The sequence below is a fragment of the Pseudomicrostroma glucosiphilum genome (genome assembly GCF_003144135.1).
Source record: "Pseudomicrostroma glucosiphilum strain MCA 4718 unplaced genomic scaffold BCV69scaffold_8, whole genome shotgun sequence".
In the NCBI taxonomy this organism is placed as follows: Eukaryota; Fungi; Basidiomycota; class Exobasidiomycetes; order Microstromatales; family Microstromataceae; genus Microstroma; species Microstroma glucosiphilum.
In genome coordinates this window covers 12,647-32,416 of record NW_020289920.1, presented here as the reverse complement: position 1 = coordinate 32,416, position 19,770 = coordinate 12,647, and the positions used below count along the sequence as shown (strand labels likewise).

General features: G+C 57.1%; 10 protein-coding genes across 10 annotated transcripts; 6 read left to right on the top strand and 4 right to left on the bottom strand.

Annotated features, from left to right (window-relative positions):
* Positions 1 to 137: 137 nt before the first annotated feature.
* On the top strand, positions 138 to 1,458 carry BCV69DRAFT_299341 (alpha/beta-hydrolase; the record flags this gene model as incomplete). The annotated part of the gene is made up of 4 exons (XM_025494320.1): positions 138 to 617; positions 687 to 855; positions 934 to 1,325; positions 1,414 to 1,458. The coding sequence occupies 4 exons, from the start codon at positions 138 to 140 to the stop codon at positions 1,456 to 1,458; spliced, it is 1,086 nt and encodes a 361-aa protein (XP_025347355.1).
* BCV69DRAFT_312804 (DHS-like NAD/FAD-binding domain-containing protein) lies at positions 1,200 to 2,998 on the bottom strand. Its single transcript, XM_025494971.1, has 2 exons — positions 2,732 to 2,998; positions 1,200 to 2,642 (listed from the first exon to the last, which is right to left on the bottom strand). The coding sequence occupies exons 1-2, from the start codon at positions 2,922 to 2,924 to the stop codon at positions 1,621 to 1,623; spliced, it is 1,215 nt and encodes a 404-aa protein (XP_025347354.1). The 5' UTR covers positions 2,925 to 2,998; the 3' UTR covers positions 1,200 to 1,620.
* Positions 2,999 to 3,544: 546 nt separating this feature from the next.
* BCV69DRAFT_202301 (glycoside hydrolase) lies at positions 3,545 to 5,824 on the bottom strand. Its single transcript, XM_025489690.1, has 3 exons — positions 5,336 to 5,824; positions 4,886 to 5,253; positions 3,545 to 4,811 (listed from the first exon to the last, which is right to left on the bottom strand). Exons 1-3 carry the CDS (start codon positions 5,702 to 5,704, stop codon positions 3,770 to 3,772), a joined length of 1,779 nt encoding a protein of 592 aa, XP_025347353.1. The 5' UTR covers positions 5,705 to 5,824; the 3' UTR covers positions 3,545 to 3,769.
* Positions 5,825 to 6,623: 799 nt separating this feature from the next.
* On the top strand, positions 6,624 to 7,894 carry BCV69DRAFT_283074 (NAD(P)-binding protein). Its single transcript, XM_025492578.1, has one exon. It carries the CDS (start codon positions 6,729 to 6,731, stop codon positions 7,611 to 7,613), a length of 885 nt encoding a protein of 294 aa, XP_025347352.1. The 5' UTR covers positions 6,624 to 6,728; the 3' UTR covers positions 7,614 to 7,894.
* A 98-nt stretch (positions 7,895 to 7,992) lies between these two features.
* On the bottom strand, positions 7,993 to 9,878 carry BCV69DRAFT_299337 (glycoside hydrolase; the record flags this gene model as incomplete). The annotated part of the gene is made up of 3 exons (XM_025494319.1): positions 7,993 to 8,442; positions 8,524 to 9,360; positions 9,429 to 9,878. 3 exons carry the CDS (start codon positions 9,876 to 9,878, stop codon positions 7,993 to 7,995), a joined length of 1,737 nt encoding a protein of 578 aa, XP_025347351.1.
* Positions 9,879 to 10,551: 673 nt separating this feature from the next.
* On the top strand, positions 10,552 to 11,917 carry BCV69DRAFT_283072 (hypothetical protein; the record flags this gene model as incomplete). The annotated part of the gene is made up of 2 exons (XM_025492577.1): positions 10,552 to 10,612; positions 10,719 to 11,917. Coding segments are annotated over 2 exons (1,001 nt in total), but the record flags the coding sequence as incomplete, so codon positions are not given.
* On the bottom strand, positions 11,785 to 15,443 carry BCV69DRAFT_299335 (hypothetical protein; the record flags this gene model as incomplete). Its single annotated transcript, XM_025494318.1, has 4 exons — positions 11,785 to 11,935; positions 12,019 to 12,100; positions 12,194 to 14,605; positions 14,684 to 15,443. 4 exons carry the CDS (start codon positions 15,441 to 15,443, stop codon positions 11,785 to 11,787), a joined length of 3,405 nt encoding a protein of 1,134 aa, XP_025347349.1.
* Positions 15,444 to 15,688: 245 nt separating this feature from the next.
* BCV69DRAFT_283070 (RNI-like protein) lies at positions 15,689 to 17,446 on the top strand. Its single transcript, XM_025492576.1, has 2 exons — positions 15,689 to 15,974; positions 16,070 to 17,446. The coding sequence occupies exons 1-2, from the start codon at positions 15,753 to 15,755 to the stop codon at positions 17,366 to 17,368; spliced, it is 1,521 nt and encodes a 506-aa protein (XP_025347348.1). The 5' UTR covers positions 15,689 to 15,752; the 3' UTR covers positions 17,369 to 17,446.
* Positions 17,447 to 17,554: 108 nt separating this feature from the next.
* On the top strand, positions 17,555 to 18,666 carry BCV69DRAFT_202047 (hypothetical protein). Its single transcript, XM_025489689.1, has 2 exons — positions 17,555 to 17,651; positions 17,729 to 18,666. The coding sequence occupies exon 2, from the start codon at positions 17,818 to 17,820 to the stop codon at positions 18,469 to 18,471; it is 654 nt and encodes a 217-aa protein (XP_025347347.1). The 5' UTR covers positions 17,555 to 17,651; positions 17,729 to 17,817; the 3' UTR covers positions 18,472 to 18,666.
* A 195-nt stretch (positions 18,667 to 18,861) lies between these two features.
* On the top strand, positions 18,862 to 19,308 carry BCV69DRAFT_312799 (hypothetical protein; the record flags this gene model as incomplete). Its single annotated transcript, XM_025494970.1, has 2 exons — positions 18,862 to 19,122; positions 19,238 to 19,308. The coding sequence occupies 2 exons, from the start codon at positions 18,862 to 18,864 to the stop codon at positions 19,283 to 19,285; spliced, it is 309 nt and encodes a 102-aa protein (XP_025347346.1). The 3' UTR covers positions 19,286 to 19,308.
* Positions 19,309 to 19,770: the final 462 nt, after the last annotated feature.

The following is a 19,770-nucleotide window of genomic DNA, read 5'->3' as shown; positions in this document are numbered from 1 at the left end:
CCCAACCAACGCCCGGCCCATTTGCGCCTCCACCCCCGCTTCCGCACCCCAACCCCACAGCCACCACAGACGATGTTCCAGATCTGCCACCATCAACATCTCCTCCTCCTTCATCGTCTTCTTCTACAGACCCAGTCATGACCACAGACTTCTCCTCCTCGTCTGACCACAAGCCCAACATCGACGACTCTCTGTACAGCCACTTCCTCGAGCACGGCTTCAAGCGCCAAAGAGTGCGAGTACCACAGCACAAGGACGACCCCACCCTCGACCTCTCCCTTCATGTCATATGGCGAGAACCATCGAATGAATCGCAGACCGACACACAGATTTCCAACCTCCTTCTCCTCCATGGTCACCCCCAATCCGCCCTCATATGGTCGCGAATGGCCCACCTGCTCCCGCGCAACGTGCGCATCATCATACCCGACCTGAGGGGGCACGGCTTGAGCGATGCCCCGCCCATTGAGAGGAAAGACGATGGCGACTATGCAAACGAGGCGATGAGTCAAAGGTACTCCAAGCGGGAGATGGGGAGAGATGTGGTAGAGGTGGTCAAGGCGCTAGGTGCTAAGGAAGATGGCAGGTGGGCAATCGTAGGGCACGACCGCGGTGGAGTAAGTCATTCAGGCGCGGCCAAGAGCGTCCAGTCACTGATAAAGAATCTCCCCCTTGCGACTCCTTAGCGAGTCGCCCATCGTCTTGGTCTAGACTTCCCCAAGTTGTTCACCCACATCATGCTCCTAGACATTGCCCCCACGGTGGACATGTACAAGAAGACGGGCCCCGACTTTGCAAAGGCCTACTGGCACTGGTTCTTCCTCATCCAGCCACACCCTTTTCCAGAAGAAATGAGTGAGTGCTTGACCCAACACAGAGACCACCACTGTGACCGAACCTCTGACATTGCGCCTCTCTTGCCTTCACTCCAAGTCCTGGCAAAGCCGACGGGCTACCTGCAAAAGATGACCTCCCGTTTCCCCTCCAGCTCGTCCTCCAGCTCCAGCTCCTCCACTGCGCTCCACCCACCAGAGATCCTCGCGTCCTACGCAGCCACCCTCTCAAGTCCCCTCCACGTCCAAGCCACCTGCGAGGACTATCGTTGCTCCTCCATGGGCGGGTCAGACTGGATTGCAGACGAGACGTCTGCTGCCCAGGGCCAGAAGGTAAAGGCGCGCGTGAGAGTGCTGTGGGGTACCAGGGGGGTCATTGAGAAGCTCTACGGACGTCAAAGCGTCATGCAGATGTGGGGTGAGAAATGTCTGAATCTCGACCAGGAAGGATCGAAGGCGCTAGAGGGAGGGCATTATCTGCCTGAGGAAGTGGTAAGTACAGCGTGCCAGAGAGACGAAAGGAAGCACGCTTCAGGGCAGAGCAACAACTGCTGACGGCGATTTATGCGCTCCTCTACAGCCCGACCAACTCAGGAAGGAGATCGAGGACTTCATGGGGCTGTGAACCCTTTCTGAGCTGCCGCTCTCTTTGGTGATCCGAAACAGAGAAAGGCATCCCTTTTGAGATTTGCTCTTGTCGATTGCCAATGCTGATGAATAGTGTACAGATGCTTGGTCTAGTAAAGAATTGCTGTCCGCTCTTGCTTGTCCTCTAATCTTCTCGGTCTCAGCTCGAAACGACTCCTCTCCCTCTCCTCTCAAGTGGCTTGATGACTCCACTGCTCAACAGCCTCTGCGTGACCAAATCGCCCGAGCCCCTCTCGCTGGCTAATTTCTCCCCTACGGCCTTCAAGACCTGACTGCTGCCGACTCCATCGATCTTCCAGCCCCCAGCAGCTTCAACGATGCCGTCTGCGCGCGTTGGTCCAATGTTGAGGATCCCCACAGGCTTGCCGAGCTCGATGGCGTGCTTGACCAGTCGAAAGGCCGAGTAGGTTGCGAGGGATGTGCCCACGAGGAGGAGCGACGAAGCGTTACTGATCAAATCGTAGGACCGATCGCGGAGCAGTGGCGGGACTGACTCTCCAAAGAAGATGACGGCGGGCTTGAGAACTCCACCGCAACTGGGACAAGGAGGATACTTGAAGGTCGAGTAATCGACATTGTTCCCCAGGTCTACATCTCCGTCTGGATTCGTCTTTGGCTCCGTCTTCTTTGCGCGCATCTCCTTGGCAAAGTCGTCCCACATGGGATTCGTCTGCTCGAGAAGATCCTGGAAGGCTGTCCTAGACCCACGGAACCCGCAGCCGTTGGGGTATGCTTCCCCCGTTGGGGTATTGTGAGGTACTGGGCTGGCGCGCTTGCGGGGGCCGACGAGGTGCGAGGCGGACAGTCGTGCATGGACGATTGGGTCGTTGGGTCGCTCTCGTAAGGAGCCCTCGGTGGGAGACGAGACGCAGACGATGTTCTGTAGACTGCCATGTAGCTCGAGGATGCTCTGTGCAGCGAGAGATGGTGAGGGCGTGGCGGCGTGATGCAGATTGTCTACGTTCTGTGTGATGAACTCGGGTATGTAGCCCATGCGCTGCAAGGCAGCAATGGAGTAGTGGGTGGGATTGGGGGAGGCAAACTGCACAGGCTTGAAGCCGAGGAAGGAGCGCGACCAGTAGCGCTGCCGAAAAGCATGGCCTTTGGGTGAAGGGTCTACGAATTCGGGGTAGAAGATGGGGCGGTAGGTCTTGTGTATTGCTGCGAGGCGAGAAGGTGGGGAGATGTCAGACCGGGAAGCCCGAAGGCAGAGATCGCATCTCCACCTACGGATCCCTCGTCTCACTCACTGTAATGGCCATGCTCGCCTCTATACGGAGCAATCCCACTATCCACGCTCACTCCAGCGCCCGTCATGAGCATCGTCTTTCCCTTGCCATTGCGTAAAAAGTCAGCCAGGAGATCCGTGGCCTGAACCAAGGTATAGTCGACTTGCGCCCGTGAAGAAGAGGAGGAAGGGATCGAGGGGATGGAGATGCGCATGTCGGAGGGCCTGAAGCGGCGATGGTATCCAACAACCTTGTCGTCGCCGGGTTATGGTTGAGGAGTGAGTGGGGGATGTACGCGTCTGCAGCGGAAAGGCTCCGAGACTTCTTCCCGTTGGCTGAGGTCATGGCGCGGACTTGGCATCGGGGCGCGCGCAGGGGCCACCTTGAATCGGGCACCCATCGTCTCGTCCTTATCGGGACCACGTCTACCTTTGCCGTCTACATGCGACTGCGAACAATCGCATCTCCAGACGAAGGCTCTGTTGTCTTCATCCCTTCTGGCATAGTCCTGGTGCCGTCGCTCAGCATCATTGAGGTACGAGCAGAGAGCTCGAATGGGCAAGATATGATGGGTTCACGGTACGAGGAGCTCAGCAGACGTTGCCTGTGATGGGAAGGTGCGTGAGGCCCTCTTTGCCTCGACGGGAGATGCTGAGTGCTCTTCTCTGGCTATCATACTGAAAGCAGTCGCGTCTCCTTCGACAACCTAGGTGGACTCGAAAGAGCAGATTATCTCTGCCTAGACGACCCTGCGACGCTCTACTCAAGCTGCGGGCCGGGCGGACTCATGGAGGAAGTGAGAGACGGGCGGATCAAGAGGGACGTGCAAGAAGAGTGTCGTTTGGAGTCTGAGCGGCAGTCAGGGGAAAGAGTGGTCACTTCCGACGAGCAGCAAAGTACGACGAGCTGGCGAAGGAGGGACAAGGATATATGATTCAAATATAGGACCGCACCAGATGAGTACGGCCAGAGCTTGGGCTGAATAAACACTGATACGAACACTTATCGTCGGAGCGAGAGAGGGCACGAGTAAAATGGTAGAGAGGATGTTTCGCGCAACTAGGCCACCCACGTCAGAGTGTGCAGGCCGCAGGGCAGCGTGACGTTGGCGACCATGTTCTCGAATCCAATCTGGAGGGTGACGTTCTCATACTTGCCAGTAAGCTCATGGTCGTTCTTCTGGAGGACAATCAAAGAGTAACGGTGCTTGTTTCCTGCGAGTGGAGTCTTGAAAGCAGAGACTCGTACGCGCTCGCCATCCTCGTTGTTGTTCTTCTGCTCAGAGGTCGTGACACCCGTGCGGATAGCATTCTTCTCCGAGCCAGACCTGGGACGAGTAGCACGGTCAAAGTGCATCAGGGTGACGTAGTCAGAAGTGAGCTTGTAGTAGGGCTTGCCGTCGTTGTTGTTCTGACGACGGGACACACTGGAGAAGGGACGAGCAACGGTGCCGTCTCGCTGGTGGGGGTTCTCGGGGATCGCGCGCTTGGTGGAAGGCGTACTGGTGTGAGAAAGCTGCTGGCCTCCATTGGCAGGTGCCGGTCCAGCACCGGAATTGTAGATGACAATGGGGGCGTTGCAGTTTGTGCAGACGTTGGGCAGGGTGGGGGTGGTGAATCCATCGTCGTCGGTGACCAGGGCGCAGTTCCAGAAGATCGACTTGCTCGAGCCGTACTGGATGGTACCAATGAGCATCCTGATGGCTTGCGTTCGTAGATTCTTCCAGAGCTCAGAGTTGTACTGAGTAATAACAGTGCACTCAGTCATGAAAACCGGCAAATCTGGGTAGGCGTTACTAACTAATAATTGACTTGAAGGCTGGCCTCCGTAGCAGTGCCAAGAGATACTGTTGTAGGACGTCGAGTTGTCGAGAAGGTCGATGGGCCACTGGTATCCGTCCCAGTTGTGGTCGAAGGCGGTAAGGCCGACGGAGTCCAGACCAGCCTTGTCCAATGCAGCTCGGGTCAGATCACCGATTTCGGCAGCTTGAGCAGGAGTAAGCTTGTTGCCGGGGTAGTTGGGAGGCAGGTACTGCGGTTCATTCTGGATCGAGAGGGCATAGGGAGTCTTGCCAAGTTTCTCCTTGATCGCGACCATTGACCTGATAGGGATCGAAGGGTAGAGAGAGACATCAGTCTGGACGATCTTTCCCAAGTAGCGAGAAAAGTCACTTACTTGGTCAGGTACTGGGCAAACACGCCATAATATTCGGGCTTGAGACTTCCGCCGATCATGCTGCACCTCTCCCCATCCTTGGGCTTCTTCATCCAGGCAGGTGGCGACCAAGGAGCGAAGAAGTGGTCGATGTTGGGATTGCGTGCAAGAGCGTCCTTGTGCGTGGCCCACATCTTGACTGCTTTATCAATGTCGAATAGCTTCAAGTCAGTATCAGGCGAGCAGTCGGTAGTGTCCGAGTAGGAGTAGAGAACTCCGGCGAAGTCGGACGCGCCCAACGGAGATCGGATGTTGCTGAGGGCGACACCACCCTTCTCGATGACGGCATCGTCTTGAGAGAAGAGGAGGTCCATGATCTCGTCGTAGATCTATGGCGCAGAAAGAGGGCTACGTGAGCGAGGAGCCAAGAGTCGCCAGCGCGTCTTGAGATCGGCGCGGTGCTGTACTCACCTCCGCGTCTCTGGCCTTCAAGTCTTGTAGCGCAATGGCGGCACTGTCGGTCACACCACAGCCTCCGCCGGTCATGGTCTGCAAGTTCCTGTTGCTTGCGATGTTGACTCCAACGACGGTAGGGGTTGTGCCGCCATCAGTACTGTTGACGGACTCTGTGACCGCATTGCCTGGAACAAAGGCGATCTTGGGTGAAGTCTTGACTAGAAGGCCAGGGTCAATGCCTCCGGGAGTCTTGTGCGAGTAGATCGTCGAGTAGATGGTGTCAATCACCACAGAATTGCTGCTCTGTGCCAGAGTGTAGTGGGTAGAGGCCAGGGCTACGGCTAGGGCGAGGAGGCCGCGCAGGCCTTTGAAACTGGAGGCCATGGTATCTGGAGTCTAAAAGAATGTGGTGCTAGTCAAGGCGTACGGGACTGGAGAGTGGCTCTAAATACGGGGGGGAGGGGGAGGGGGGATGCTGAAGTCGGGGGAAGATGGGAAGTATCTGCTGTGCACCACAGCTATAAGTCTGGGCCGGAGTCGGTATCGCAGGGCCAGGGGCTCCGCCCGCGTGCCTGGCGTAGGAGAAGAGAAGAATACTGGTGCCTCCTTTACGCCCGGGAGACGATGTACGTCCGCCCCTCTGTGATGGTCCTGCCCTCACTCTCCGGCCTTGGCAGAGCCGGAGGCGTTCATATATTGACTCAGGGGCCAGATTGCCTCGTACCTGATTTGCGATGCAGACGGAGGGCGATGGACGGCATGGTGAAAGCGAGCGCGACAAGTGTAGCTTGCAGCTCCTGTCCACCACTGCTGGCTCAGCTCGACGTCGAAGAGAGGAGAGGTCTGACGCCCATCTTCTGGGCCACCCTTACCAACTATACATCAACAGGGAAAGGGGTGCGAGGGAGGGTGCTCAGAGCATTGGTCTCCTTTCCCCTGTTCGCAGCTCTTTCCAATCACGGGGTCCGTTCGCCCCTGAGAGAGGAGCAGGCGTCCTTGGCCGATTCGTATCAGGCTGAGCACTCCCTTCAGCGTCCCTTCGAGCTTCTGGAAGCTGAGTTCTCCATTTCTATCGCAGACGAATCAGTAGTCCATCACGGACGAGGCCTTCCCAGCTCAGCGGCTCAGCGAAGGCGGGGTCAGTATCTCTTCCTGCCCGCGTTTCGGGTGAGAGGGTGGCGTGGCGGCGTTCCGCCTCCGCTTCCGTTCCGTTCCGGCGCGTCCGCGTTTTCGCCATACGGCCGTAGAAGGATGATCTGTGCGGAAGGCGAATGTTCAGGTGACGCTGAGCTGCACCGGTAGACTTAAATCAACGCAAATCCTCTTCCTCCCTCGACATCTTCCCATCCCATCCTTCCAATTTCTCACCCACCACTCTGTATCACCAGCTACACCGTCAGCCATTGCCATGTCTTCATTCCTCGTCGCAGGTGCCACAGGCAAGCAGGGAGGAGCCGTCGTCGACGCCCTCCTCAACACCAGCCCCACCCCTACCGTAAAGGCGCTCACCCGCAACACTGAGTCGCCCGCTGCCAGCGCTCTCAAGGCTCGAGGCGTGACCCTCGTCAAGGGAAACCTGAACGACAAGGAATCTCTTATCAAGGCCCTGTCTGGCGTAGACGGCGCCTTCCTTGCGACTGACTTCTCCAAGGATGGAGTGGAGGGCGAGGTTGTCCAGGGCAAGACCTTCGTGGACGCCTTCAAGGCAAGCTCTGCCAAGCACCTCCTCTTCAGTTCCGTTGGCTCTTCCGACGTCGCCAAATCTGTTCCTCATTTCAACTCCAAGAATCAGATTGAGGAGTACCTCACCGCCAACATCGATGGAAACAAGCAGGTCTGGACTATCCTCCGCCCAGTCGCCTTCATGGACAACTTCCCCGTCGCCTCCGCCGTCGGCACCACCGCTGCTGCCACCTTCTTCAGGGCACTCATGGACACCGAGACCAAGCTGCAGTGGATCGCCTGCCGAGACATCGGGACTGTCAGCGCCAAGATCCTCACCTCTGGTCCTCAGAGCAAGTGGATCGGCAAGCGCATCGAGCTGGCAGGTGACTACAAGAAGTACTCGGAAGTCATCGACACTCTCGGTCAAGTCGGAGGCGGCAAGCCTTGGGTGATCCCACTGCCCAGGTTCCTGGTACAGAAGATCGGCGGCTTCGACCTCTCCGAGATGTTCAGGTTCTTCAACGCAAAGGGCTACTCGGCCGACATTCCCTCGTTGCGCCAGGACTTCCCCGACCTCTACACCTGGAAGGAGTACATTCAGAACACACAGAGCAAGGCAAAGGCCTAAAGGCGTGATTGCCGTGCCTTGTGTTTGAGTTTCGGCCTCGATATCTGACTCGCTGCTCTAATCGTTCTATTGGACCTGCTGTGTATTATAGCCTCTCTTGAGTACTTTTCCGCCAGAATGTCATTGAATACCTTCACGCTGCGTGACACGCTGATCTAAGGGCTGACGCTTACCCTGAGGTGCTGCATGAACAGATTCGGACACTGCTTCAGGGGTCGCTCAAGAGGCATTAATTGGACTTGAAAGATGAAAATGGTGTGAGGTAGACAGAGAGGCAAGGTGCCTTAAGTTCAAGTCAAGATGTAAGGGTGAAGATAAACATGTGCGACTCTGTAGAAGGATCAGCGCAAAAGAATAGAGAGGTCTTGCTCTTCTTCGCTCAAAGAGCGTCAGCCTCCCATACGACGGTGTGCAGACCAACACCCAGGTCAAGGCTGGCAGTCTGGTTCCTGAAACCAACGACGACCTGAGCACGCTCAAAGTTGCCCGTGAGGTAATGGTCAGCCTTCTGCAGAATCAAGAGGGTGTACCTCTCCTTGCCGCTGGGCAAGACGCTCTTAAAGGCCAGAGAGAAGACACGAGCGCCGTCGTCCGTCTTGAACTTGAGATTCTCGTCGGTCGTGGTGACGCCAATGACGTTGCCGTAGCCATTGTCGTGAGGGTTGCGGATGGCTCGCGAGACGTGAGCAAGCAGAGCATAATCCGAGGTAAGCTTGAAGGTAGTGCTGCCCTGGGCGCCCGTGGACGAGGTGCTGTTGACCTGCTGCGACACGACCTTGGTACCGGCTGGGCGAGTGACCAGGACTGGAGCCAGGCAGTTCTTGCAAGTCTGTTGAGGCGCGGAATAAGAATGTAAGGGCATCAGTGACAGGCTCTCGGTAGCGGCGAGCACAGCATGATGTCAACTTACTCCTGGAAGGGAAGGCGTGGTGAAGCCGCTGTCGTCCGACTGCAGGACACAGTTCCAGGTCATGATGTTCGAGGCGCCGTTGCCCACACCTCCGAAGAGCATAGCCAGTGCATTCTTCCTCAGGTTGAGCCAGAACTCTTCACCGCCCTGGGTTGTCCTGGTGCACTCAGTCTGGTAGATCTTCTTCTCCGGGTACTTTGCGGCAAAGTCTCTCTGTACCTCCGGGTCCCCACTGTAGCAGTGGAAGGAGACGCCAGAGAAGGCGTCGCTGTCTGCCTCATCGAAGGCCTGAAGCGCATAGTCGAGACTGTCCCAAGAAGCTTCGAGAGCGGTGATGCCGATAGACTTTTGCCCCTGAGCGTCGAGCTTCTTACGAAGAGAATTGGCGACTCGAGCAGCTTGAGAAGCGTCGATCAGCTGACCAGGATAATCTTTCGGTTCATTTCGCGGACTCTCCTGTAAAGCTACGTGAGAGGGGGTCTTGCCAACGACCTTGGCAATGTCATGCATTGATCGAGCGAGGTAGGTAGCGTAGACTTCTTCGTACTGCTCCTGAAGCTGACCACCTCGATAGCCGCAAGGCTTCTTCATCCAGGGAGGGGAGGTCCAAGGGTTGTACCAGCTGTTGATATCGGAATTGATGGCCAGAATGTCGCGGTGCGTCGCCCACATTTTCGGCGCTTGGTTTACATTGAAGAGCGTCAAATTTGTATCGGGAGAGCAATCAGCCGTGCTAGAAAATGAATATTCGCTAGTACCAAAGTCACTGGCACCTAGAGGTGATCGTACTTGAGTCAGGGACGCGCCGATCGCGTCGCCGTTGGCCATTTTGGGATCCTGTCGACAGGGTCAAGCGAGGGTGAGCGGCAAGCACGACAGACGCCGCCAAGCATTCATTTACTCACTCTGCTCCAGAGAAGCTGCATGATCTGATCATAGACCTCTGGGGCTTCGTCTTTTACGCCCTGGAGCACGATACTGCTGGCATCAGACACGCCGCAGCCCACACCGATCATCTTCTGCAGCACTCGGTTCTCCTGGACCTTGACTCCTACCAGGAGGGTAGAATTGGCAGTAGCGTTGACGGATGTGGCTGGATAGGTGACATTGTTGCTGAATGGAATGTTCACGTTCTTGATCGTGAGGATGGAAGGGTCGTAGCCGACCGTGGGCGAGGCAGAGTAGTCGTACGAGGTCGAGATGATCTGGGTGATCGACGCGCTGCCCTTGGGCGCATTGTCGCTGGCAGCTGCAGCTGCCTTGTGCTTGACGGGCCCTTTGGCACCGTGGACTTTGCCCTGCGTTGAGACAGCGCCCACCAGTACAAGGGAAAGCAGAGCCAAGAAAGGCTGCATGGTTGGCGGAGGGTGGAGGTGGGAAGCAGGAAAGGTAGGGACAGTGGGGAAGGCAGGGTGGGAGGTGGGAACAGGGAGTGATGGATAAGTAGTCAAGGATGGCAGACGGTGGTACCAAGGGGCTATGTAGACTTCCCTCTGAGCGGTCAGGGGCTACCGCTCTCGCAGCATCGCCTTGCCCCTGTACTCCCTTGACGCGCCCGGAGCCCCGTGCCTGGCAGTCATCAATTCCCGTCACTCTCGCCCCTTGGCGGCTGCGGCCCTGAAGCAGACAAATTAAGGGCAAGGTACACCCGTCCCACGGGACTGCATGGTTGAAACTCGCAGATATCCCGGATCAGCCTTGGCAGCTTCCCGGTAGCCCTCGGCCCGGAGATGCCGTAGCGCCAATGGGATGGCTGAGCCGACTCCACCTCGCGCCTTGAGCTCGCTCTGTTGAGATGAACCAGCCTTGGATCTACCCTCCTTGCTTCCCTCCTCTTCAGTACGATTGCACTTCAGCTACTCAATCCTCTCTTACTCTTCTCCATGTCCGAGAACGTCTCCTCCGAGACTGCTGTCCATCATTCTTCGCCCGTCGCGGCTACGTCAACGCCCGCCTGTGAGGCGTCTCCTGCAGATCCAGACTCACCTGATCGCGCTTGCCTCTCCACTTTGAGTTCAGGGGAGGCCTCGATGAATCTGCTGCGTCTTGAAGACGTCTTCTTTGGTGGGACCGAGGAGGAGCGCCAGGAGTGAGTAGGCGGAGAATAGGAGTCATCGGGCGCCCCTGACGCGCCTACTTAGTCCGTGCGCTGATCAATTCCCCTTTATCGTACGCGTCCTTCCTCTTGGCGCCAGAGCCGAGTCTGCCCTCAACAAGATCAACCTGCTGCGAGTACGAGCTCAGGAGCGCAGACAGGAGGCTCACCGTCGCCAGTCTCTCACCGAGAGCTTCCAGAAGCTACAGGTAGAGGAGAGCCTGCTAGACAAGGCGCTGAGCGAAGTAGAGGAGCTGAGGCGCACCAACGAGGACCAGAGGAGCAAACTCTTCATAGAGGCGGAGCAGCTCTTGAAGAGGAGCCAAGCGCTCATTGAGAAGAAAGCGCTGGTATCACAAGCTCGAGCCAGACTCATCGATGAAGCCGGGCGAAAGGATTGCCACATTTCTTCGGCCAGTGAGGAAGAGGTCAAAGCGATGTCCCCTCCCGATAGCCCTCCGAAGAAGGGGCATCCATCCCATCCAGGCCTGGTCACAGTGCCCAAGCGTACTGCCTCCCTCAAAGAAGCTGTAGGACCTACCAGCACTCAAGCTACATCTCAACCACCTTTGCAAGAGGCTCGCCGCCCACAGACCGCCTCCGCCGTCTCCTTGTCTCGCGCTGGAAGCCGCACTCGCCCAGCCACCTCCTCGAGCACCACCCGCACCGTCAGCGGCCTCTGGCGTCGCTCCTCTGTGGCCCACCCTAGCGACTCTGTGCAGGGAGATGCGAGTCACGATACTAGCTTTGGATCCTCCATCGCTTCTCGAGGCTCTTCGCTGCGCAGCTTGTTCGCGCCTTTCTCTCGCAGCAAGGAGCTGGACCTCAGCGCGAGCGTCGCCACGCCCAGAAAGGACATCCACTCCTTCTACGTCCAGCAGGGGCTTGCTGCTAAGGAGCAAAGGAAAACAAAGCAGACTCAGGCGGTGGGGCAGGAGCCAGAGTCAGAAGAAGGGTATGAAGAGATTGCAAATGACATAACGAGGGGCCCGCAAGACGAAAGCCATGCACAGGGGAGGATCGCAATGGCTTACGTCTGAGATGACCGGTGCTAGTTGTCATAGTGATGCGAAGCGCTCAATGCTAGAAGTCCTCATTCACGCTGCTGCTCTGTGTGAGGCTTGATCGAGCACACTATCCCATAGAGTCTCTCGAGCTGCCCTGCACTACTCGATGACGACGGTCGCCGCACCTCTCAGCACCCTCTCTTCCCCCGACACCTGGTCCGAGATGAGCAGGTCACCGATCGAATGTCGACCTCTCATAAGCGCCATCATTGGTAGGAGAGCAAGCTCGGAAGCTCCCGGAAGGATTGGTCTGCCAGACAGGGACAGAGGTCGAATCAAGTCAGATGCCTCTGACTACAAGGATGAGGGCTAATAAGTGCCTGTGAGACTTACCCGACAGATACGTAATTCTCGAGCGGTACAACCGCTGAGCTCTTGACGCGAGCGAGGAAGGCGTCATACCTTCGACGAGCAGCTGTCAAGGATCGCGAGGATAGCGCATGAGCAGTCATCTGTCAGCAGCACGCCTGAGAGCCCTTCTGCTGCTAGCGAGAGCACTACGACTCACTCTCTGCGTCCATCAGCTTGTCTTTCACGACCTCTTCCGACGCCAATGTGGGAGATTCTGCCCAGTGCAGAATGTAGGTCTTCATCACATCCGTCCGATTGGTCAATAGCACTTCGACGTGAAAGGATCCCATATGTGAGATTGAGAAAGGCAGCTTGCCCGTCTTTGCGGGGCCGGATCCCTCTCCCTCATCGTCTTCGATTTCGTGCATATGTCCGTTGCCCTCTCGTGGGTCCTCGAATGCTGGGCGTATGCGAGTGTTGAGGAGCAGGCCATCTCTTTTCTGCCAAGAAAGATCCCTATCTAGCCTGAAGGGCACTATGAAGCTTCCACCCTGCACCCCTGCTTGCCCGTGGTTGTTTACGCCTCTCGAAGCAGCTCGATGGGCTGCATTCGTGGGCGTGGCAAATGCAGCACTTCTCACTCTAGCTCGAGGCCCATCAGGAGTGACCAGTCGCCGCAACGTGACCCAGTCGGCCACACCACTTCCCACGTCTGTAGAGGCCTTGATTGCGCCCATATCGCTGCCAGCATGGTCAGTTCGTCGAGCCACATCACGACTGACTGCAAAGTCTCCCGATGATGTGCGGAAAGCACTGGAAGCAATGGGTGATGCGATCGGCTGCTCGTCAATGCGTAAAGTTGCTGCTCGCATCCGTGCCTGGGCAAGCAGTCCAGTACCACTTGGCCGCACACGGGAGGAAGAGGAGGATGCAGGTGAAGCAAGCGACGTAACGGCCTGGTCTTGTCCACTATTGCCATATGGCGGGAGAGAGATCAGCGATGGCTGAGGCGAGCTCTTTGGCGTGCCGAGCCCAATCGGAGATAGCCTGCCGAAAGCAGCAGACGTTGGAGTAGGCAAGAATCGAGAGGAAGCGCTCCTTTCGGCACCTGGCCGAGCCTGGGCTGCATGTGCAGCATTGGCACGGGCATTGGCATCGTCTTGTCGCAAAGCCGAGGCTAGGGCCGAAGCCGAATGCCTTGCACTGCCCCCGATGGCCGTCGCAGTGACCCCCGAGGCTCCACTCCCTGATGCTGGTGCTACGGCTGCACTAGTCAAGACCTCTTCGCTTGGCATCTCTGCCGCCATCCGCCGACGGAGATCCTCTTGCAGAGAAGCCATGTCTAGGGTGCAATTCCAGGTAGAAGAAAAGTCGGGCGTGACCGAAAGCGGCTCTTTGCCATGTCCATCAAGCAGGAGCGGCCGACCGTGAAGGACAATGGCCACGTTCCGACTGGGCTCCTCCAGGGTTGCGGGAGGCTTAGAGGCAGACCATGGCCATGGAGAGGCTACGGAAGCCGCCGCATCAGTACGTCCAGATAGTGGCTCGGCAGTCTCGCGACCCTCGGCTGTCAGGCTGAACTGCACGACGTACAAAAGGTTGCGCTGCTCTCCTTGTGCAAGCTGGAAGGGACCCTGGCCAGCTGCTGTACCAAATCCTTTACGATCTGCGCCTGATAGAAGGGTAGCCGAAGCATGGTACCTGTTCTTCTCCAAGCGAGTCAGCGAGCCGGAATTTCCAATACCTGGCACGGTGATGTCCAGATCGCAAGAGTCGACGTGAAAGAGTAGTCCCGAGTCGGAAGTGTTGTCGATCTCGACGCAGAGGACGAGCGCTCTCCCTACAGAAGAGCTTACGTCCTCTTCTGTTGCTTCCTCATCGTCGGCTCCTTCACGATTCAGATCATGAGCTCCTCGTAAGAATGCTCTAGTGTCCAAGGAAGGCACAATGGTCGTCCGCATCCTGACACCGACTGCAGATCTCACGTCGAGTGCGCATCGTACCGAGCGCGTGAGCGTCTTGATAGTGTCACCCTCCTTGGCATCAGAAGCGCTCCCTTGCCCAGTCCTTATGCGGGGCAGCGTGTTGTACATCAAGCCTTCTTCTGATAGGTCCCGGGAACGAGCAATAGATGAGGCATGGGTCGTCGAGGATCCCTTACTGTTTCCGCTGCTTGCCCAAGAAGCGGCCGACGATGATCTGCTACTGCTACTGCTGCTACCATCTGTCACGTCACCTTCTCCTTCGTCTTCGTCTTCGTCCGTCATGCTGGGCAGGGGATGCGCACTAGTCAGCTTGAGGCCTACATCCCTAGCGGATCGTTCCGGCGTCACAAGTCTGGTGCCTAAAACTTTGCTTGGCAATCTACTCAATGGCAGCTTTGCAAGGGCCGAAGCTGCTCTGGCAGCTCTCTGCGACGGCGATTCGTCTGGATACACAGGCCCCGAGGAGAGTGTGGTGAGGAGATCGTGGTCCGCCCATGAGGAGTCCTCTGCTGGACGAAGGTAAGAGGAGATGCCCGATAGCGAAGACGACAGTGCGGTGAGGTAAGAGGAGCTCGGGGAAAGTCGTAGAGAGACGGAAGACGTTAGAACCAAGGCCGGGTGCGGGTGTCGATGCCGTGCGTAGACTGTGAGACGCGTGGAAAGGGGGTGCGATGGTCAGCGATGGCAGCACCTCGAGCGTAGGCAGCGGTTCAGCTCCTCACCTACGGGTACCTTGACGGACCATTCTATACGCCAGCGTTCTTCTCGCTGGTCCCAGCTTGCAAAGCTAGTAGCAACCGGATCCTCCTCGTCCTGTTCCCTTGAGCTTTGGCCGGCAGTGACTTGTTGCTTCCTTTCCCTCTTCCTCCTCTCTGCGACTCGGTCCACTGCCGTCCGCTCCTTGTTCACTGGCTCTGGAGGCGCCTTGTTTCCAAGCCAAGCTACATTATAGAAGGGTACCTCGTCGCCTGGGAGGCTAGGCTCGCTGTACGCTGCATCTCGCCTTTCAGTGGACGGTGTGGGTCTCTGATTCGCTGGAATGGCAGACGAGTGAGAGGAGGTCGCTGCCGACGTCGGCGGGATGGGACTGGAGCCAGGGGGCAGAGCTGATCGAGGGGTCGCGTATGCTCCTCTGAGGTCGATGTGTAGATTGTTGAGCAAGACGAGTAGGGCCAGACGGGTAGCTCTTGCTTGCTCTGTCCTCTCTTCCCAATCGTCGGTTTCGAGTTCATCGATCTGTACAGGCAGGGGATATGATGCCCAACCCTTCCCTGGAGGTGGTAGAGCTGCTGTTGGTGGCAATTCAAGGTGTAGTGTGAGGGTGAGGATCTCATCGTAGAAGGCAATGGATCGTGAGCTGCCACGGCTTGAAGATGCGACGGGCGAAGGCTGTGAAGTGGAGCACTCGGGTACGTTGATGGCGAGGTGAGAGTGCGAGAAGAGCGAGGCCAGGAGGGACGCAGCCTCGGCGTTGCTGGGCATGACCGCAGAAGAGGTGAAGAGCGTCGCAGGGGACGACGACGGCTGCTCCCTCTGCTGCTGCTGCTGGTGGTGGTGGTGATGGTGGTGGTGTTGGTAGCCTAGAGCAGCTCCCTCTCCGCTGCCTCTGCCTCGGCGCCTCTGACTTCCCCGCACAGTCCGTGCCACAACCAACACCGCGCAAAATGCACTTGGCTCAGGAACATCTCACTGCGCCTCACTGCAGAGGCGCATACACTCACCCCCTCTCACCCATCACCAACACCATCACCGCCCATCACCGCCACGCCTTCGTACACTGGTCTGCCCATCATGGCGTCTACATCTGCTTCCACCTCTGCCACCTCCTCCCCGCACTCCTTTTCCATAGTGGGCAGGAATCTCAAGCTCAACACAGCGGAAGACATTCGCCCCGTCTTGGATGAGCTGGAGAAAGTGCAGCCCCTCGAGGAAGTTCACTTCGGTGGGAATACCCTCGGAGTAGAAGCTTGCCAGGCGCTAGCAGACGTGCTTCAGACCAAGAAGGAACTCAAGGTTAGCAGAGCAGCCCTGGCGGCCCATGTCATTGATGACTTGCACCGACTGACACGCCGTCAGCCTGCTGTTCTCCCACCCTCATCTCTTCTCAGGTAGCAGACTTTGCAGACATCTTCACAGGCCGACTCATCTCTGAGATTCCCCTCGCTCTCAAAGCTCTCTGTGACTCGCTCATATCGCACACCTCCTTAGTAGAGCTCAACCTCTCTGACAATGCTTTTGGCGGTAGGTCAGCCGAGCCCATGGTCGACTTTCTCTCAACCAACCGGCACTTCCAGGTGCTCAGGCTAAACAACAACGGACTTGGTATCCAGGGAGGGTCCATCGTCGCAAGCGCTCTCATCAAGCTTGCAGATAGGCTCAAGGAGGCTGGAGAAGAGTCACAGCTAAGGACGGTCATCTGCGGCAGGAACCGCCTCGAGAACGGATCCGCCCCCGTTTGGGCAGAAGCCTTCAAGAAGCATGGCGGACTCAGGGAGGTGAGGATGTTCCAAAATGGGATCAGAATGGAAGGTATCGAAGTTTTGAGTCAAGGACTCAGCCATTGCAAATCTCTTGAGGTTCTGGATTTCCAAGACAACACAGCTACCGTGCGAGGATCGAGGGCAATCGCAAAGGCGCTGTCCTCGTGGCCCTCTCTGACTACGCTCAACCTCTCGGACACACTGCTCAAGCCGCGTGGAGGAGCAATGATCTTCGAACAACTAGCTAAGGGATCCAACAATAAGCTCGAGAATCTACAGTTGCAGTACAACGACCTTGACAGGAAGGCTCTCTCTACTCTCGCCTCTGCTATCAGCCGACACCTTTCCAGCCTGGCCAAGCTCGAGATCAACGGAAACTGGGCAGACGAAGAAGACGACTGCATTGAAGCCATCAAGAAAGCTCTTGAGGCCCATGGTCACGAAGAGGCTTTGGATGAGCTCGACGAGATGGACCCAGAGGGAGAAGAGGACAGCGATGCGGACGAGGAGGAGCAGGACGAGGAGGACGAAGCCGAGGTGTCACAAGCTACTGCTGCCGTTGTTGTCGGCGGCCCGAGCGGCGCTTCAGCTACCTCTGCTGCATCCGAAGTACCCAGCAAGGAACCCATGGCGGTACCAGCTTCTTCAGGCACATCCGCAGCTACCAAGGACAAGACTGAATCCGTAACCGACTCCCTCGTGAGCTCGGCTCATGGAGAGGACAAGAAGATTGCTGAGGTTGCCGCCGATGTCTCGAGGAGCGCTCAGGCTGTACCGGAAAAGAAGGAGCAGATTGATGCAACGGCCGATGTGGGCGCCTCGGCGCAGGCCGTGTATGAGCAAGACGAGAAGGACAAGCATGGAGGGAGTGCCCTGGATGATTTGACGAAGCAGCTAGCTGGTGCAGGCATCAGCTCTGGTCAGTGAACATTGATGTCATGGTGTGGTGGATGATAGAGCTGCAATACATACCGAGTTTCCAAGGCAGTCAGAGCCACACCCGTGCACATCGTACGCGATTTGAGAGATTTGACACTGCAGCGGTGTTATGACTGGAACACTATACCATTCATCGAGGAGTCCAAGGGCTTCAGCATCACTGATCCGATCGAAAAGGATCCGCACAGCGCTACGGCCAAGCGCCGGAGGCAATTCTGCTCAATCTGAGACACTACCACGGATTCGTCATCGGCGAGTCCCTTCATAAGAGGTCAGAATTTGATCCCGGAGCCCGCCCCCCTATTTATTCATCCGTTCTGACATCCACAAGCACTTTTTCCATTGTAGCGATAGTACTCACGCCGGCCAGAGGTGTGCTCACATTGTCGCTCGACCGCCTTCCGTACTCACTTACACCTGCTTGTTGGTCTTGCAGCATGTCGACCTCTGCTCTCACCATTATTGCCGCCTTCACAGGCAGGGTAGCTTCCAACCTCAGACACTCCATCCGAGATCGACACTCTCCCGCAGCTGACGAGAATGAAGCGATGCCTTCGACTGCCGGTGCTGCAACGTCGCGTTCGGGACTATCTCCGCATGTCGAGGCACCGCACTCACGACAGAGTCCTCCCCCCCAGACCAACGCTGAGCCGGCGGATACAAACTCTGCTCAAAGCATGGATGAAGCGCTGGCTACTGAAGCTGAAACCTATGGACTGGAACGCCATTGGCCACGTACGCCCCACGAGTCTCCAATCAGTGTATCCGATCCCCGAACCTATGGTGAGGCCATAATCTATCCTGGGCGTCATGAATCTTCCCGAGCCGATCAATGGCAAAGATTCACCGGACAACTCGAGCGCTTGCCAAGATACGATACGCTTGCCCCGTCTGCCCCTCCTCCGGACTATGAGCTTGCCATTGATGCGGTCTGGGTCCAGTACGAGCAGGACCAGGCCATATGCGCCCAAGAGGAGCTTGATCGCAGGCGTCAGGCGTTAGTGATGGCGGACAGGCGATTCGGCGAATACATGTTTGGCTTCTTCATACACGATGAGACCTACGTGGCCCCGACTGTGTGGCCATGGTGACGAGCGGGGGAATATTGATCCGGCAAAGGTCCTTCCGCACCTGATCGTGATTTGCCCTCAGACTCTGTCCTAATAGACGTTGTCTCGCGAGCTGAACAGCTCAGATACGAGAAATTGTATATCTTCTTGCCCAGTAGGTATGATGTTTGGTCTCTGTACTGATTTTCCAGGCTTGAGCATCGCTTGGCTAGAAGGATCTACCCGCTAGCCTGTCAAAGGGGGCCTGGAGGAGTGAGCCCTACTGCGCCCAACACGGGTCGGAACGGAAGCTCAGGCTCGATTGCCTGGTCCGTCCTCGCGGAGATTCTCTGGAAGGGCAGACCTTCCTTCCGGCGTAGGCTACCACCAGACCATCTTTATCGTCTCTCTCACACCAGACTCTGGCCCAACATGCCTGCCGCACTCACGTTCAAACACTTCTCCTCGATCACATTCAATCTCTCTCATCTCTCGCCGACCTTGTCCAGCCGGGCCTCGCGGCTGCTCCTATCGGCCATCCCTGCCAAACCCTCCCCAAAGTATCCTCAACTTCCGCAGGTGACCGTCAAGACCACAGACGGCGTGGGCAGCATGGAGATGGTGTATAGCGATAAGAAGACGCTGAAGATTGATCTCGATGGGGACCTCAAGTACGAGGACCTACGGAGAAAGGTGAGTGCCCCCGTCAGCAGTAGGAGGTAGGGCTATCATTGGCGCCTTTGCCAGTGGAATTCTTCAGCTGAACAAATGCCCTTTCACCTGCGCTTCTCACCCCTCCTACGCTTAGGTGGAAGCTCCAGCACGAGCATTACGTATGAAGGAGGAGGGAATGTAAGGCTGTCCCGATCATTGTACGACTCAACCATCGCAATATATCTTAGCATCTCAGCCACCCAATCTCTCATTGTGTCCCTTGACGGCATGCCAAGTACCGCTGCTTGCTGGGCTGTGCTCTCGGTATCTGCGGCGAGCTCTCTAGCAGCTACATACCAGTCTCTGGCGTGAGGCCATTCTGCCCCGGGGTTAGCAAGCTTCAGCGCTCCCGTTGCTTGTCCACATGGGCACAAGAATCTGGATCAGCGGCGAGTGAAATGGACCATAGCCTCTGGCTGGACAGACTGGATCCACGATGGAGCGATGACTCTGCTCGGCCGAGACGAGCAATGTAGATGGGTTTTGCTATCAGTACGCATCGTGCCTGACTCGTCAGCAGCCGCGGTGGCACCGTTTGTGAACCATCCCCGCACTGTCCGTTGCTATTGCGGCGTAGACCACGGCTTGGCCCTCATCAGCACCAGAGTCGGTAGCAGAGGACTCTGA

Excerpts from the sequence above, each read along its gene's own strand:
- BCV69DRAFT_312804 (XM_025494971.1), bottom strand. The coding sequence starts at position 2,924 with ATGCGCATCTCCATCCCCTCGATCCCTTCCTCCTCTTCTTCACGGGCG. Across the intron at positions 2,643-2,731 it reads AGGCGAGCATGGCCATTACA|CAATACACAAGACCTACCGC; the intron begins GTGAGTGAGACG and ends CTCGCCTCGCAG.
- BCV69DRAFT_202301 (XM_025489690.1), bottom strand. The coding sequence starts at position 5,704 with ATGGCCTCCAGTTTCAAAGGCCTGCGCGGCCTCCTCGCCCTAGCCGTA. Across the intron at positions 5,254-5,335 it reads TGAAGGCCAGAGACGCGGAG|ATCTACGACGAGATCATGGA; the intron begins GTGAGTACAGCA and ends TCTGCGCCATAG. Across the intron at positions 4,812-4,885 it reads TTTGCCCAGTACCTGACCAA|GTCAATGGTCGCGATCAAGG; the intron begins GTAAGTGACTTT and ends GATCCCTATCAG.
- BCV69DRAFT_283074 (XM_025492578.1), top strand. The coding sequence starts at position 6,729 with ATGTCTTCATTCCTCGTCGCAGGTGCCACAGGCAAGCAGGGAGGAGCC.
- BCV69DRAFT_283070 (XM_025492576.1), top strand. The coding sequence starts at position 15,753 with ATGGCGTCTACATCTGCTTCCACCTCTGCCACCTCCTCCCCGCACTCC. Across the intron at positions 15,975-16,069 it reads AGACCAAGAAGGAACTCAAG|GTAGCAGACTTTGCAGACAT; the intron begins GTTAGCAGAGCA and ends ATCTCTTCTCAG.
- BCV69DRAFT_202047 (XM_025489689.1), top strand. The coding sequence starts at position 17,818 with ATGTCGACCTCTGCTCTCACCATTATTGCCGCCTTCACAGGCAGGGTA.